This window comes from Montipora foliosa, chromosome 3, assembly GCF_036669935.1.
Source record: "Montipora foliosa isolate CH-2021 chromosome 3, ASM3666993v2, whole genome shotgun sequence".
In the NCBI taxonomy this organism is placed as follows: Eukaryota; Metazoa; Cnidaria; class Anthozoa; order Scleractinia; family Acroporidae; genus Montipora; species Montipora foliosa.
The window spans coordinates 54,291,013-54,306,012 of record NC_090871.1 but is presented as its reverse complement, the minus strand read 5'-3'; the positions used below and the strand labels follow the sequence as shown (position 1 = coordinate 54,306,012).

The 15,000-nt window shown below is 37.6% G+C and overlaps 1 protein-coding gene across 8 annotated transcripts in view; it reads left to right on the top strand.

The window, feature by feature from the left end:
* Window positions 1-15,000, top strand: part of LOC137997693 (nucleotide-binding oligomerization domain-containing protein 2-like) — a 94,174-nt gene that overhangs the window by 62,664 nt on the left and 16,510 nt on the right. For 7 of the 8 annotated variants that reach the window (XM_068843888.1, XM_068843886.1, XM_068843884.1 and 4 more), the window contains 6 exons: window positions 507-580; window positions 2,455-2,523; window positions 5,807-5,883; window positions 9,673-9,747; window positions 10,245-10,342; window positions 13,557-13,642. In XM_068843888.1, the coding sequence (XP_068699989.1) occupies window positions 10,284-10,342; window positions 13,557-13,642 (145 nt within the window). In that variant the 5' untranslated portion in view covers window positions 507-580; window positions 2,455-2,523; window positions 5,807-5,883; window positions 9,673-9,747; window positions 10,245-10,283. The remainder of the gene's footprint in view (window positions 1-506; window positions 581-2,454; window positions 2,524-5,806; window positions 5,884-9,672; window positions 9,748-10,244; window positions 10,343-13,556; window positions 13,643-15,000) is intronic. The other variant, XM_068843889.1, reaches the window with a different exon arrangement.

The following is a 15,000-nucleotide window of genomic DNA, read 5'->3' as shown; positions in this document are numbered from 1 at the left end:
GGGGTTGGATAGAGGTGATGGGGAAGATGAGGGAGGGGTAGGAAAGTAGAAGAAAAGAAAGAAATAACATGATCTTTTTTAGAACCCCTAAAAACCACGCCCCTGTTTTTTAACTACACCCCAAAAAAAGGAAAATCCCTTTTTTAGACAGTTGATAAAAATAAACCAGTACAATTAAAATTGTACCAGTTCAATATATTTTGTACCAGTTCAATATATTCTGTACCAGTTCAGAAAAAAATGTACCAAAGGAACAAATTGTACTACAACATACACGACCTTTCTTAAATTTTATTGAACTATACATTTTGCTCTTGATGGCTCTCAGTAGTAGTAACAGTCTCACTGATTTTTGAAAGCAAAATTTTGAATTAGAATTCTGCAACTTACATACATGTATTTATGAATTGACCAGGACATCTTTTTAAGGTGGATGCTATATTTCTTGTCTCTGCTGTAGTGATGAAATCTCTAACAGCCTATTTTTGATTTTGTTTTCTTGAAAGGCGGAAGCGTTTTAACCGAAGGTGTGATTTCCAGACTTTTCTGAATTATATTATTAAAGATCAAGTTATTTCAGGTATGTACAATGAGCTTGTAAGACTTTGTAATCCTACAAATTCTGTGGTGTGCTTCCAAATGAAATTTACTGTAATTAATTATAAGACAATACCCACTAATATCAGAAATAATATTTTAAAAGATATGAAAACTGCAATCTTGGATAAAATTGTTGAGAAAATTCTTCTTTTGGGCTAACTACAATCACAAGTGTGAAAAACAAGCTCTCGTTTTGCCCCCCATCCCCCCGGATCAATGTTGCTACTCAAAAGAAAACATGTCGAACCTGGGATTATCAGCATTGCTCAGGGGGGATGGGGGATGGCTGCTAGGGTGTGATATTGAGGGTGCTGTGCATAAAGGAACCCCTGTTTTTAATATTCTCAACCCTTTTTGTCCAAGATTGTAGGCTTGGGAAAAATAAAAGGTGGCCATAGTTTCAGATAATTTTGAAACAGCTTCATAAATATTTTTGTCACCCACCATTACTGTATAATAATTATTGTAATTATAATTAGTGCCCTGTTTTCTTGCAATCATTGCGACCCTGTGGATTTGATTTGGAAACTGTTTTTAGGAGGTGGGTGTGTGCATTTTTTAGGGGGAGAGGAGGACGTGGGCTAGAAGTGGGTCAGTTGATCATGGAGGGGAGGGGGAGGGGGGTATTGGGGTCCAGATGAATTTTAATTAATCTCCTGATTTTAGATCTCCAGAGGTTGGCATCACTGTATTTCATGCAAGGCTGGCTGCAAACCATTTCTTATGTAAAATTGAAAATTTCATTCTTGTGCACAACAGAGAAATACTTTGTGAAGTACACAGCCTTTCTTTCATTTTATATAGTTTGTTCTCTGTGGCTCTCAGGGGTATCTTTTAATTAAGGTGGCTCAATGCAGTTTCCAGCGCTTTCCAAGACGTAGATTTTTGATGGATCATAATTATTACTACTCTTTATCAATTGATGCTACAATTATGGTATCAAAATACTGCCCAATCACTAGCGAATATGTTGGTATTATTTTTGTGACACAATAGGTTACCATAGCAATACTATGACCTGCTAAAAACACCCTTAATTTCAGCTTTAAGCGCTTATATTTCAAAAATGGCATGGTGAATTTTTTTTTTTATAACAGAATTTTGATTAGCAGGATAAGATGTAACTTTTGGCAAAGTTTAAAAAAATTCTGTACCTGGAATTCAGAGCCGTCTTAATGTTTCGAAAAGTTTAGGTGGCTCTGAACCCCATGTACAGAATTTTTTTAAACTTTGCCAAATGTTACATCTTATCCTGCTAATCAAAATTCTGTTGTAAATTTCACCGTGCCGGTTTTGAAATACAAGCGCTTAAAGCTGAAATTAAGAGTGTTTTTAGCAGGTCATAGTATTGCTATGGTAACCTATTGTGTCACAAAAATAATACCAATGTGTTCACCAATGATTGGGCAGTTTTTTTGATACCATGATTGTAGCATCAACTGATGAAGAGTGGCTAGAATGACACATCAAAATCTAAGTCTTGGAATGTGTTGGAAACTGTTTTGAGCCACCTTAAAGCAATTCCTTCTGAACTTTCGAATAGGCTAGTTTCGAATTGTGCAGCAACAAAAGAACAGAGTTGAGGTTCAGGGGAATCTGTAATTTGCATTTTCCTTTGTTTTGAACAAAAGAGAATGCTAATTATTCCCCTGAACCTCGACTCTGTTCTTTTATATCTGCACAATTCGAAACCAGCCTATTACACTGTAGTTGTGCAACTTAATTTATTGTGTACATGTACATACTAGTTAATTAATTGAGCATGACATCTTAAAGGAGGATCCTTTAATTCTTGTCTCTGCTGTAGTGATAAAATCTCTCACTGCTTATTTTCGGTTTTTTTTTTCTTGAAAGGCGGAAACTTTTTGGCCAAGGATGTGATTTTCAGACTTTTCTGAATTATAAATTAAAGAATTATTGCAGGTATGTACAATAAGCATGCATGCTTATGTTAGACTTTGTAATCTACTTGTATTTTAACATCACCAATATGTGTTCCTGTAAATGCCCATGTTTCAGACAATTTTGAAATGTCTTCATAAATATTTTTGTCACCATAATTTTGTCTAACTTTACAGTAATTTTACTGACTTGCTCACTGCACGAAATTGACTGAAGGTTAATATTCAAATTATTATTTAACAACTGCATCGCTAAGTGGAGGTTGGGTGGCTGAGACATCCTGGAGCTAACCTGCGATCAGGCTCTATTTTAGTTTCGCGTGATACGTAATGTGCAGTTGGCGAAACGAAAAATAGAGCCTGACCAAATTTCTCTTCGAAATTCCTTCCACCCACTTTTTTTGATTGATTGACATGTCCTTCATCGGCCAATCAAATTTACTTCCATTACACCAATACACGCGTGGACGGCAGATTCACGCTGTTTTGTTTTGACCAGAGTTAATTACCGTGGGAGGAATATTATAAACGAATTCAAAAGTTACCGTTGGCTTTAATTTGAGAAAAACACATTTCAAGCATGGGGAATGTTTTCGACGACTATATTGCGGCAAAGGCCGGTGAATATGCAATCTGTTAAGCTTGACATCTTAATTTGTAATTGAGATAACCTAGCATTTTGTCGTTGGACGGTTTGGAAATACATTATTCCTTTAACGTGTTTGCCCATGAAGGTTTCTTTGGTGATTTTTTCGGGTAATATCTTCAGTTGCAGTGTATTTCTAGAATTGCGCGCAGTAAAATCATGATAAGTTTGGCTGTTAATTTTTTGATGGAGTACGAACAGTAAGATGGACTCGCAAAGTTTCTTTTATTGTTGTACAATTGATCTCTCTGGAAACATGCCAGTTTAGTTTTTCTGGAGTGCGAGTTTTAAGTTAAATCAAGTGGAAATATTACGAAGTGTGCAAACAAACCGTGTCATGTACAGTAAATAAATACAGCCGTTTGATACACAGATATTCAAAACATGCATTCGTGTAACTTCCCATTTTATCAGCATCTCCTCCTGTTGATATATATGTCCCCTGTCCTGTCTCATCCAGGAAACCAATATGCATCGGCTTTCATTGCCATTTGAAAGAACCAGCTATTTAGCTTTCAAAACATCAGGGAAGTTTGTGCCAAAGTACTTTCAACCCCATGGCCACAGAGCGCGACAACGGAATCGCTAATTTCACTCGTTCCAGAGATTCAAGCCCCGATTCTGGACAAATGATGAGATGTTTCAGATGGCATATCTCCATTTATACAAATAAAATCAAGTTGCACCGTCCACGGCATTGTAACAACAAAAGGGAGCAATGTTTTTCGTACACTTATGGCGGATTAGTCTCGAGAACTTCGCGAGAGCTCCGCGCAATCACGATGGAATTTTCACTTCCGGCGTTTCAACAGCCAATCAGATCACGAGTTTGGTCGGCCAAAATTTGGCCGACCGTCCGGAATTCTTGAGAGACTTTTCGTCAGGCCCAATTTTAGCGAGCAACGACATAAGAGAACATATGGGCGAAGCTAAAAATGGGCCTGATCGCAGGTTATCCTGGAGCTTCCACTATTGGAAGCCAGCTCCAAGATAGAGACTGTACCCATGGCTGGCAAAACCTGACAAACCCGTCATGAGCCCCCATGCCCCAAAACAGCCACCCATCACACTTATAAACAGTGGAAAGAAGACAAGGAATTTAAGGGACGGAAAAAACCGCTAAACGCTCCACCCAAAATGCTCCTTCTTCCCGCCACAACAATGAATAAGCTCTACAACACAAAGAATGAGGGATCCAACGAATGCGCAAGTATACATACAGTGTACATTGTGTAACAAAACCACTGACAACATGACTGCAGTTGCTCATGTTGACTGCAGTCACTCTTGTCTCTTGTACAAAAATGTAGACTTCTTGCAGTCACATTTTTGGTAGGGGAAAGATTCTTCAAGTACAAAATTATATATAAATTTTCTTGGTCTTGATGTTACAGCAACAACCCCAGATCAAGGCATATTCACTTCAATTTAATATCTGTATATTAATTGACCACATTTGAGACTTCAAACCTTGTCAAATATGTCATCTAAAAGTTTAATTTTTTCTGTGCATAAATTTCTCTCGGAGCTTAAAATTCCGTTTTCATTTAGAGCTAGATCTCAAAAACATCAGCATTGGTTGACTGCTTTCGACCTCCTTGAAGTTCTATTGAATGATGTCAGAAGAAGTCTGAGTTGCATTTAATGTCTGGAACTAAGAGGTGTTGCATGATCAAACTCATTTCCAGATATCTTGACTGCTTTGAACTCCATGGAAGTGGAATTTGTTTGCCCACAGAACACCTTAAGAGCACGAGTTTGGACAATGTGCGAGCCAGCGAGGCATGCAAGGCATGTGAGCCATGGCTGCGAGTGATGTGAGCCAAGATGGCAAGTCAACATACTAGTCACACATTTATTGAAAGCTAACCACTTTAAAATGGGTGCTTAGGCTTAATAACAGTTTATCAGTGCTATTTGAAATGCGTGCTTAGAGTTAAATGCGAAATTCGCATGGCTCGCATGACTCGCTGGCTTGCAGATTGTCCACCCCGTAGGAGCGCTCAGGAGCTCGTTCAACATGTGTCCTTGCATTCCAGATCTAATTGAAATTTGACAATGTTGGTTTTTGAGGAAAGGGGAAAACCAGAGTACCCAGCGAAAACCTCTCGGAGAAAAGTTAGAACCAACAACAAATTCAACCCACATATGACGCCGGGACCGGGAATCGAACCAGGGCCACATTGGTGGGAGGCGGGTGCGCTCACCACTGCGCCAGCCCTGCTCCCCTAAACAATTAGTCTTTCAATCAGTAGGTCTTACATCTTTACTTCATGTAGGTGGCTGTAACTTCTGAGATGAGTAAGAAGGTCCATTAATAATTATTAAGGTCTTCATCACAGAGGATGAAAGGACAGTATTCTGAGAGAAAATAAAAGAGACAGTTTAAAACAAGGGGTGGAGGGAAAACTTCATTTTTTAGATTTAACTTAATTCAGTAACAGTTTTCAGACCAAAATGGATGGCAGCCCTTACATGAAAGGTAGTAGTAGTTGGGGAGACTACAGGTAACATCCCATACAAGTACTTACATGTAGCTGTACCCTCCACGCAACAAGACAAAAATGTGGTAAATGCAAGAACTACACTGAGGGAATTTACCAAGGTTGTGAGCGTAGATGCTTGAGAATCATTTTTGTTGGTATCCTTCATTTTGCAGGACCATGGTATAAATGCTGCATGGTAGAATTGTGATTTAAACTTGAAAGACAGAGGAGACTGATCAGAGCTCTTCAAGTAAGTTTCTGTAGTTAGTATGAATGAAGAACGAACGAACGAATGAATCTGACAATAATTCTAGTACATACAAAAACTCTTTGGAATCCATGCAAAAAAAATCTCAAATTCTTAAGAAATCCTGTTATTTACTTTCTTTTTAAGGTGAAATTGATTTCTTTGTTCCAAATTCAGGTTTGAGCTATTTGGATTGATAAAATAATGTTCACATGAGGTTAATATTGTAAATGATACTGGTTTGTTCGGATTAAAAAAAAGTAATACTACAAACTCGAGCATTTCACAGCTTGGCATCTTGACATTCAACGTAACAGACTGTTCAACATACTGTCTTTGACTACTATTTCTATTTCAGAAAAAACTTGATTAACTTGTTGTGTTAGAATGCCGAGGGTTGTCCAATACACCTGAATACATTCGGGTCGTTTCAGTTAGTGTGTATTGGACATGCATGAGAATGCCATAGGCTAATTTAAGAGCACTTCTCCAATACCGCAGAAGTACATGTAATGTTTAGTAATATGTCACCTTCTATCAAGGCGATAGCCTATGGATGCAACAAAGCACTATAGGAGGTACATGTATCAACAGATTAATCTCCACATTCAAACATAATACTGTAACAGCTAATGGACCGTGGAATTTCACTTAGCATCGGAGCAAATCTGAGCTAATCAGAGCTCATTTAAATGCACTGTATTAGTTATGGCGCGGTTGAGCACGAAACGCGTACAGATTTGTGTTTAGAAGCGAAAAAGATCAGTTGGAACCGGACTTTCATCTCATAATTTGAAGGAAAAATGTTTTGCTGCGGATCATAAAATATGACTAATTGATATGCATTAAAACTGGGACCAGAAAAGTAAGTCCGGATAATTGAAGTATCCGGATAATCTAGGCTCGACTGTAATAATAATTTAACCCTTTCATAATAATTAATCTCCCCTTTCAGCTTAAATAGTTTTACTTTTTTTGGTTCACACCTTCATCCTTAATTGTTCTCGTTAATATCTCATTTTGTTATACTATTTACTGCACATTATATTATTTTTCATTTTACTTCTCACTGTACAACTGACGATGGATGATGTTTCATCGGAAACATGTATTGTCTTTATTAAAACATAAACTTCAAAGAATTTCGTGTGGCTGCGTGCCTTAATGACAATGATAATGATAATGATAATGATAATAATAAATAGGTACTATACGTAATATAATTGTGATGCGCGTTTCTAACACTCAATGTGCTATACATGTATAACATCAAATAGGACTAAATTGACTTACATGTAGGGTATATACTACTGGGATAAAATGATACTAACATTGAACAATAGTCCAATGGAAGGTAGTAATATCGTTGAAAGATTAGAAGAGTGTCTTAAGGTTACTATTTAACGTAAAAGCAGATGATGATGATTTTATTTGTTCAGGTAGCTAGGGAGTTCCAGGGAATAGATGCAGTGCATTCAAAGGCCCGGTCGCCATCATACCAGCGAGCTCTAGAAGGGGGGATGGGTGATGCGAGCTAAAGGAGAGCAGGAAGGTCAACAAAGTGTATGAGTGCATCGACGTACATTTATCAGGGAGTTTATGTACTCAAGTAGCTTATAAAGATGTATTTCAGCAGCCTGACCCCAAGCACAGATACATGTACCATACACATGTAGTTCAGATAGGGTAAAATTAAAGAGCAGAATAAGATGACGAGTTTTTAATGGTTGGTTAGTATTTGAGTTGTTATCTATTATTCTACTTTTGGAATGAAAGGAAAGAGCCTTTTGGTGTGGACGAAAGATGATAAATTATAGTGACTATAGATTTTTCGGCCTTCAAGGTTATTTTATTGACAGCTAACCAAGTACACACTTCGTTGATTTCAATTTCAAGTTTTTTTACGATCTCCTTTTGCACAAGTTACACTATAATCATCAGCAAACGAGTAAAAATGAAGCTTATTGGAAGATCAATATAAGTCATTGGTATACAAGGGAAAATGCAAGGGTCCCAGCACGGAACCTTGAGCAACTCCGCAGAGGGTTGGATTAACGTCAGGCCCCAGTTGTTCAAAAGGTGGATAACACTATCCACGGGATAAATCTCTATCCATTGGATAGTGCAATTGGTTTCGCTATGACTTATCCACTGGATAGTGGTTTATCCGGCGGATAGCGCTATCCATCGTTTGTGCAACTGGACACAGCTAGGTATATAACCATTAACAGCCGTATACTGTCTGCGACTTAAAGCAATCATTTACCACTCCTCGGAAGCCGTAGCTTTCAAGTTTATAACGACAACAACATTATATTTATTTCTTGAATTACTAAATTATTTACAGGTGGACGGGCCCACGGGTAGCTATTGCTAATCTTGACGGAGCAAACCAAGCCAATCCTATTTTAAATCAATAAATAAACAACAAGTGAATTCCAGGCCTTTATCAAAATTAGTAAGAATGTCGTTTAGGATTTCAAGAGCAGCGTGTTGTGTACTATGCTTACCGCGGAATCCGTATTGAGATGAATATGTCAAGTGAAGCTATGATCCTCGCAGCTATGAACGCAATTTTAGCAATTGCGTAGAGAGATGAGATGCTTTTTATAAAAGAACTAAATCCAACTTTGAACACGCAGTCTGACTCCATCTGCCGCAAAGTTATTTTAATAGCTCGGAGTATTTCATATATTCTTTTGTAAAGCTTTTTGTCCCATTGTTATCTATCCTTGTTTAGTTTTTTATCACTTACCTTTTGTAACGCTTAGTACATATTTCCACTTTTTTATTGCTTTTCATATTCTCGCGAGGTCACAAGTTCAAACCCCGTTGAAGTCCTGAATTTTTCCGTCTTCACTACGCAATTGCTAAAATTGTGTTCGTAACTGCGAGGATCATAGCTTTACTTGATTTCACATCCACAGTTCAATAGGTGATTCATTTCATGTATCATTTCATCGGAGATGAATATAGTATAAATTATTATGTTCCTTAACAAACTTCATTGGTGGAGATGAAGCAGATGAAGGCGATCTATGACGTTTTTTCATTCTTTGCCAATGTCGCTGTACAGTACAGGACAGAAATTTCTCTGTCGCAAAAGGATTTACGCCATTACTTAGCCAGGTCTTTGCGATTCTCAATCAGGACACCAGCTAAAAAGGTCCTTCGTTGACGTCCCACTGACTGCGTGCGGTTTGGAGCTTTTATATGGTTCCTGTTGATTCCACAACCATTTACAGAGCTCACGAAAGGAGGGGCGTTGATTTGTCGTGAGAATCCGGCTGTATCTGGAGGAAGGTTTTATTTAGTGTAATAACTAAACCGATCTCCCTTTTGCAAATAATTCGGCCATAGAGCTAAGTATCAGCCGAACGTGCTACGCTATTCAGTTTTTAGTTGGTTTACAGAGACGCTTGCATCGTTTTGATCTGTGGTAACATTGCAGCAAGTTGACATTCGTTAGTTGAAAATTACAGATTTTCCCGTCATTATGCACGTTGTTTACCTTTGAGGGGATACGATCCACTCAAGAGAATTTCTCCTTGTCGTCTATAATTCAGTACTGTTGATTTTGCATCGGCGCCTTCGTGGAAAGATATACATTGTTTTTAGTGATTAATACAGATCATTTTAACCTCTCTAATCGAGCTGACACGTTTTACCATGGCCTCGTCAATAGAAATGTAATTTTCTCTAACATTTCACAGTATTTTAGTATCGCGTGACTCATGATACTATTGATGCTTGATTCAAACTTTCACTTTCATTTTTATTTTTGTTTTTAAGGCCTTCAAGAACATTCTGTACGCAGATTAATGATCCATCTCGATAGAATAAAACATTCATTACATCTTGTGCAAGGTAAGGATATTAAACTAAATTTCAACAACTTTTATGCGCCTATTTTAGTAATGTTCAATCTGCGTGAATATATGTTGTTGTTCGAGACAGGCTGCCTTCACCATTGTTTCAACTAGTGTTCCTCCCATATCATGTCAGAAATACTTATAAGAAGCCACTTGGGGTACTATTTGATGCGAAAGTTTAACGCTAAAAAGTTCTTGAAATCCATAAGAAACTAGAAAACTACAAAAAAACAACGACGTTTCGACTTTGCACAACGTCATCAGGTCAAGAAATAAAATGAATAAGAGAGTTTAAGTACTAAGATTCAACGAAGATGGTAACAGTTCTAAGGTACACGTGAATGAAAAACTGAGGTCACTCAAACGGCTTGGCAAGTACAGTTCTGTACACTGTATTGAGTCCGATTGTGGGTTCAAGGTCGGCTTAATTTTCTTAATGAACAGCATTTCGTAGACCAAACAATCATGCTGAGTTGTGCATTTCTTTGGTAGTTTGAAGAGGTCATCAATGGGGTTGCTTTTGTCAAAACTATGTTCAAACTCCAGATGCTTGCCAATTGCAGAGGTCCTGTGTTTGGCCTCACGTTGATGTGAGTATTGAGCAGTATACCCGACATAGTTTGCTTTGCACAAACCACATTGGAAAAGATAAACAACCCGTTGGTTGTTCACAATAGCTGGTTTCACCTCTTTGCACGATCACATTCGAGATAGTTTTTTCTTGTGAACACAAAATTATGGTCATTGAGATCCTTACGTACTTGATAAACAGATGCTTGGGATTTAAAAGGAAGTTTAAAATTAATGGGTGGAGGTATTTTTGAATCTGTGGCTTCTTTGGGCGTTCCCGATCAGATGGCTGATTCAGTTAGATTTTTGGGGTAACACATTACTTGCGGAACATGTCACGGAGTTTTTCACATTCAGATCCTTTAAGAACTTTTTACTGGGTTGCCAGTGTGGCAATCCCAGTCGGAAAATGGGTGGGATTTGTTCGTTTTCTTTTTTTTCTTTTTCTTTCTATCCGTGTCGGGAAAAGTCTCTCCTATCACTCCCTTGCTAAGTGGTGTCTTTGTGCGTAGAGTCTTCCGCGCGTGTTTTGGTAGGATTTCAGGGGGTAGTAGTAAGGCGTAGATTTCTCTGGTTTGACACAGTAGAATATTTCATTAACCAGATTGAAACGCAAATGGCGTTTTGGAGGATCTTTAAACAAAAAGTACCCTTATGGAGCTAAAGAATGACACCAGACAGGCGGTGAAAAAAAAAACTGGAATCTTAAAAGCGACGAGTAATAGAGTTCGGCAACAATCTGTCGCCCGTCGAGCCGTAATCAAAGTGACCTGTAGTTCTAATATTGTTCAAGTGTGGTGTTTTGTACAACACTGAAATCAAATGGAAACTTCTCTAGTAACTTATGGGTTTAACAAAGACAGAGAAGGAATTGAAAAACTTGGATCTATGATCTATGTTGTCTGGCTTATTTATATTTGTTTGTACTCAATTCTGCACAGTCTTCTGGTAACAATTGGAAATTTCACTAATTCTTGTTAGTCAAAAATTATTTGAAAGAAATCTTGTTGCCCATTTTTGCTTGATAATTCAAGTAAATAATTTTTCAGTAAAGGGTTCGATGCTGAACACTGGTGGGAAATTTATTTAGTTGCGTTTTTGACACGGAATATAATTTGACACGATTGAGTTTCTTGTCTTTACGCACGTAATGAAATAGGAAGGGGTTTTTCCCTCTTATAGCAAATGTGTTGTTTGTTTAAAAAAATATTTCGCTGGAAAAGGTGGCTTTTACGAATTCATCATGTTGTGTAATATGCGAGCTTAACTGGATAGTTTTTATGGCAATAGTAAAGCATTTTCGTGTCAAAATAAGGTGAGCGTCTCTCTGTTGTGTTAACTTAATTAAGGATAAATATACCATGCGGTGTAAACTTGATTTCCACTCTCGAAATTACCTCAAAATTATTCTTTTTGCGTAGAATAAGCTTTCAGAATGATGTTCTTGTCTTCTGTGGTGATACTTGACGATTCGGGAATATTTTGTGAAAAAATATTTATAACGGGTCACACGCGCAACTTGATCGCCCGAACTTCCCCTATTATGCATAACATCCACTTGGCCTTGTGACATCCCATTGAAAAAAACTCGTAAAATATTCGCGGACCGGTCGATTTCTCTGAAATTTGAAAGGATGATTACTAACGAATAGAGAAAGATTTTCATAATAACTAAAAATTCCTGTGTTAAGCATTAGAATTCGACGAAGAGGTAAATGCGATTAAATTTGTTGCGTGCTTTGCTATTTTTGTGATTTGACTGTTGTGCAAATTTTGACAGATAATATTAAATTATGAAATATTAACGGATAGATCGTTAAAAAATCTTTATTTTTAGCGGTTATTTGAACGTAAAGATGCAACGCTTGACGAGCAATAATATTTTTGTTAATACAATGTATTTGAAGGACGAAAATTTTGCGGGAATCGCGGTGAAAATGAGTTAACAAATTTGCATACGTGCGTTGAAGTGTGATACGCGAGGAGACGGGAATTTTATTTCTCTGACAAATGATTTTGTCATTGTAGTGCAAGATGAAATTTATTTGGGAAGCCAACAATATTTCTTTATCTTCCTGGTAAATCCAGTTTCAAAATTCGCAAAAAGCGTGAGTTTCATGAAATTACATCATTTGCGTGACAATACAAACTGTATATCCCTTTACTCTAACCCAGAAACATTCAGATAGTAACAAACTTCATATTTATTAACCTTTTCTTCTGCTTTTGTGCTTGTCAGTATTGTGATTTGCGATAATTCGCAAGTGTGTTTTTCTATCTCATGGATGTTCAGATTTTCAGTTACATGGCCGCTCAACCTCGCGATTGTGTAAATAGTTCACCCTGAAGTCAAAATACATACCTTCTCAGGAACCCGACAAAGAAGGCTTCCTGACCCGACAGATGAAATGTAAATATTCAGTTAAATATTACAACAAAATTAAATAAACCAAAGACGTTGTGTTACTCTGAAAACGACGAACGATTAACATGCTTTCCCGGAGTTCATTCAGTTGACAGAAGGTGATCACATGCACCTTTATGGTTTCCTAGCACGTGATCAATTTCTTCCTTTTGACAAAACATCATAAAAGTCAGAGACTGCAGAAATCTTCGTCTTTTTAAGATCGATTGCCATTTATCTTTCGGTGAGAATTCGATTCAGAGCTATATATAAAAACTGTTATTTTTTTTCCTTTATCTGAGAAGAAACGAATAAATTTTACTCAAGAGCGTGTTTTGTTATCTTTAAACTGAATTTATTGCCAAAGCTTAAAACACTGAAAGACCTCAAAATGGGACAGGATATTACAAAATAAAGGTGTGAACGTGTGAGCCAAAGGGCCTCTGCTGGCGCGACATGTGGGTGACCCTCATGGTCTTAATGACCCTCTGGAACCCTGCAGTTCAATAGCACCCAATTCAGTGCCTTCTGTTTTTGTGTAACGCGTGCCACAGGCAACCCAGTGTACGCTTTTTATGGAGCGTCTTGTTAGCGTTAAACTTAAGCATCAAATTGAGAAATAGTATAATGAATTGATACGCCACTGTACGGAGAAAGCGGAGTTAATGGTAAAAGGAAATGTAATCGCACGACTGGGTTGGTTTCAAAACTCAAGAGACAGCACAAATTGAACATGCGAATACCGGTAGTACTCATCTGTCCTAGCTCCCAAGCTAAAAGATTTTCTTGTCTTGAGTTAAACTTGCTTATCACCAAGTGTTTGTTTTTAGGGTTGTTTGGCTTAAAAGAAAAGGATTCAGGGAAGAAGGCAGCAGTGTCAGGAATTGGAGGTTAATTTCTGCAGCTATGAATTTAGGTGAGTTCATCAGTGTTACTTTTTCTCAATCTCTGTCGCACTTTTCTTTACATCCATCACTGAATGTCTTTGATAATTAATGTTTTAAGTAACAATTATTTTGTGCCCGGCACCAGTGAATTCAGTGCTGAACCGAGATGGACTTATTAACGTCTTACACGTATGTTGACTTTTCCAATCAATGTACAGCAAATTATTTGATACATTCATTCACATTCACTTGTGGAACAATCGTGGCTGAACTATGCCTTCCTCGGTTATTTTATTTGTTTGCGTGACAAAACACAACTGCCTCAGAAAAGCGGGCCGCTCGACTGATTTATGAAGGGACTGCTCGCAGTCTACAACTCACACTGTAGCCCTTACAATTTCATCACAATCATGACCAATTTTTTGTATGCAAACAATTAATGCACATCAAATTTAAGCTCCCCTTTGCATATGGGTTTTTCGATCGCAGATCGTGAGGCCCTGTTGAGGGTTTTAGGGATAAAGGATAACTGACAAAATAATTATAGAGCTAAGGGATAACCGAGTTACTTTTAAGAATAATAACAAAATAGCTTTGATTTTTCAATTATCATACTTTTGGTCACTTTTGCCGAGGATTTAAATCACTTGTGAATGGTAATGAACATTAATTAAAGGGTCATTTATCAGTCCATGTCCAAGACTTGTTCCCAGGCTCTTTAATTCAGTCAACCGCTTGTGTATTAGGTTATGTGCTAAAAAACGGGTCGCTTTACACCTTAAAATTGACAGTGATCGCGGATATTAAGACCGTTAGGAAACTCCTGGCAGTATTATGGAGTTAAGACTATCCTTTTTGTGCTATCAACTTTTTTGAAAATTTCAATCGCTCTTGGATGGATTGAAAAAATACGTCTCGATGTTCTTTGTGGTGTTTAAGTTGACTTAACAAGTTTCGATGTTTTGTAACATCTTAAGAAATCGCAAACACTTCTCCACTAATTTAGCCACTGAGCAAGTTTTGATGTTTTGAAACCCCTTGCGAGATCGCAAACACTTCTCCACAAGCTCACTTAAAAAGCTTCGATGTTTTGGAACCTCTTAAGAAATCGCGAACACTTCTCCACTGATTAAGCCTCTGAGTAAGTTTAAATGTTTTGAAACTCCTCGCGAGATCGTAAACACTTCTCCACAAGCCGCCGCCACTTAAAAAGTTTCGATGTTTTCAAGCCTTTTTTAAGAAGTCGCAAAAACTTCTCAACAGGTTAAGCTAACGAACATGACTCCATGTTTCGAAACCGACTGTTTCTCCCTAAATATCTTTTTAGCCTTGCTTTGCCAATTTTGAATAAAGTCAGCCACTTCTGGAATTCATTAAATCGAGAAAT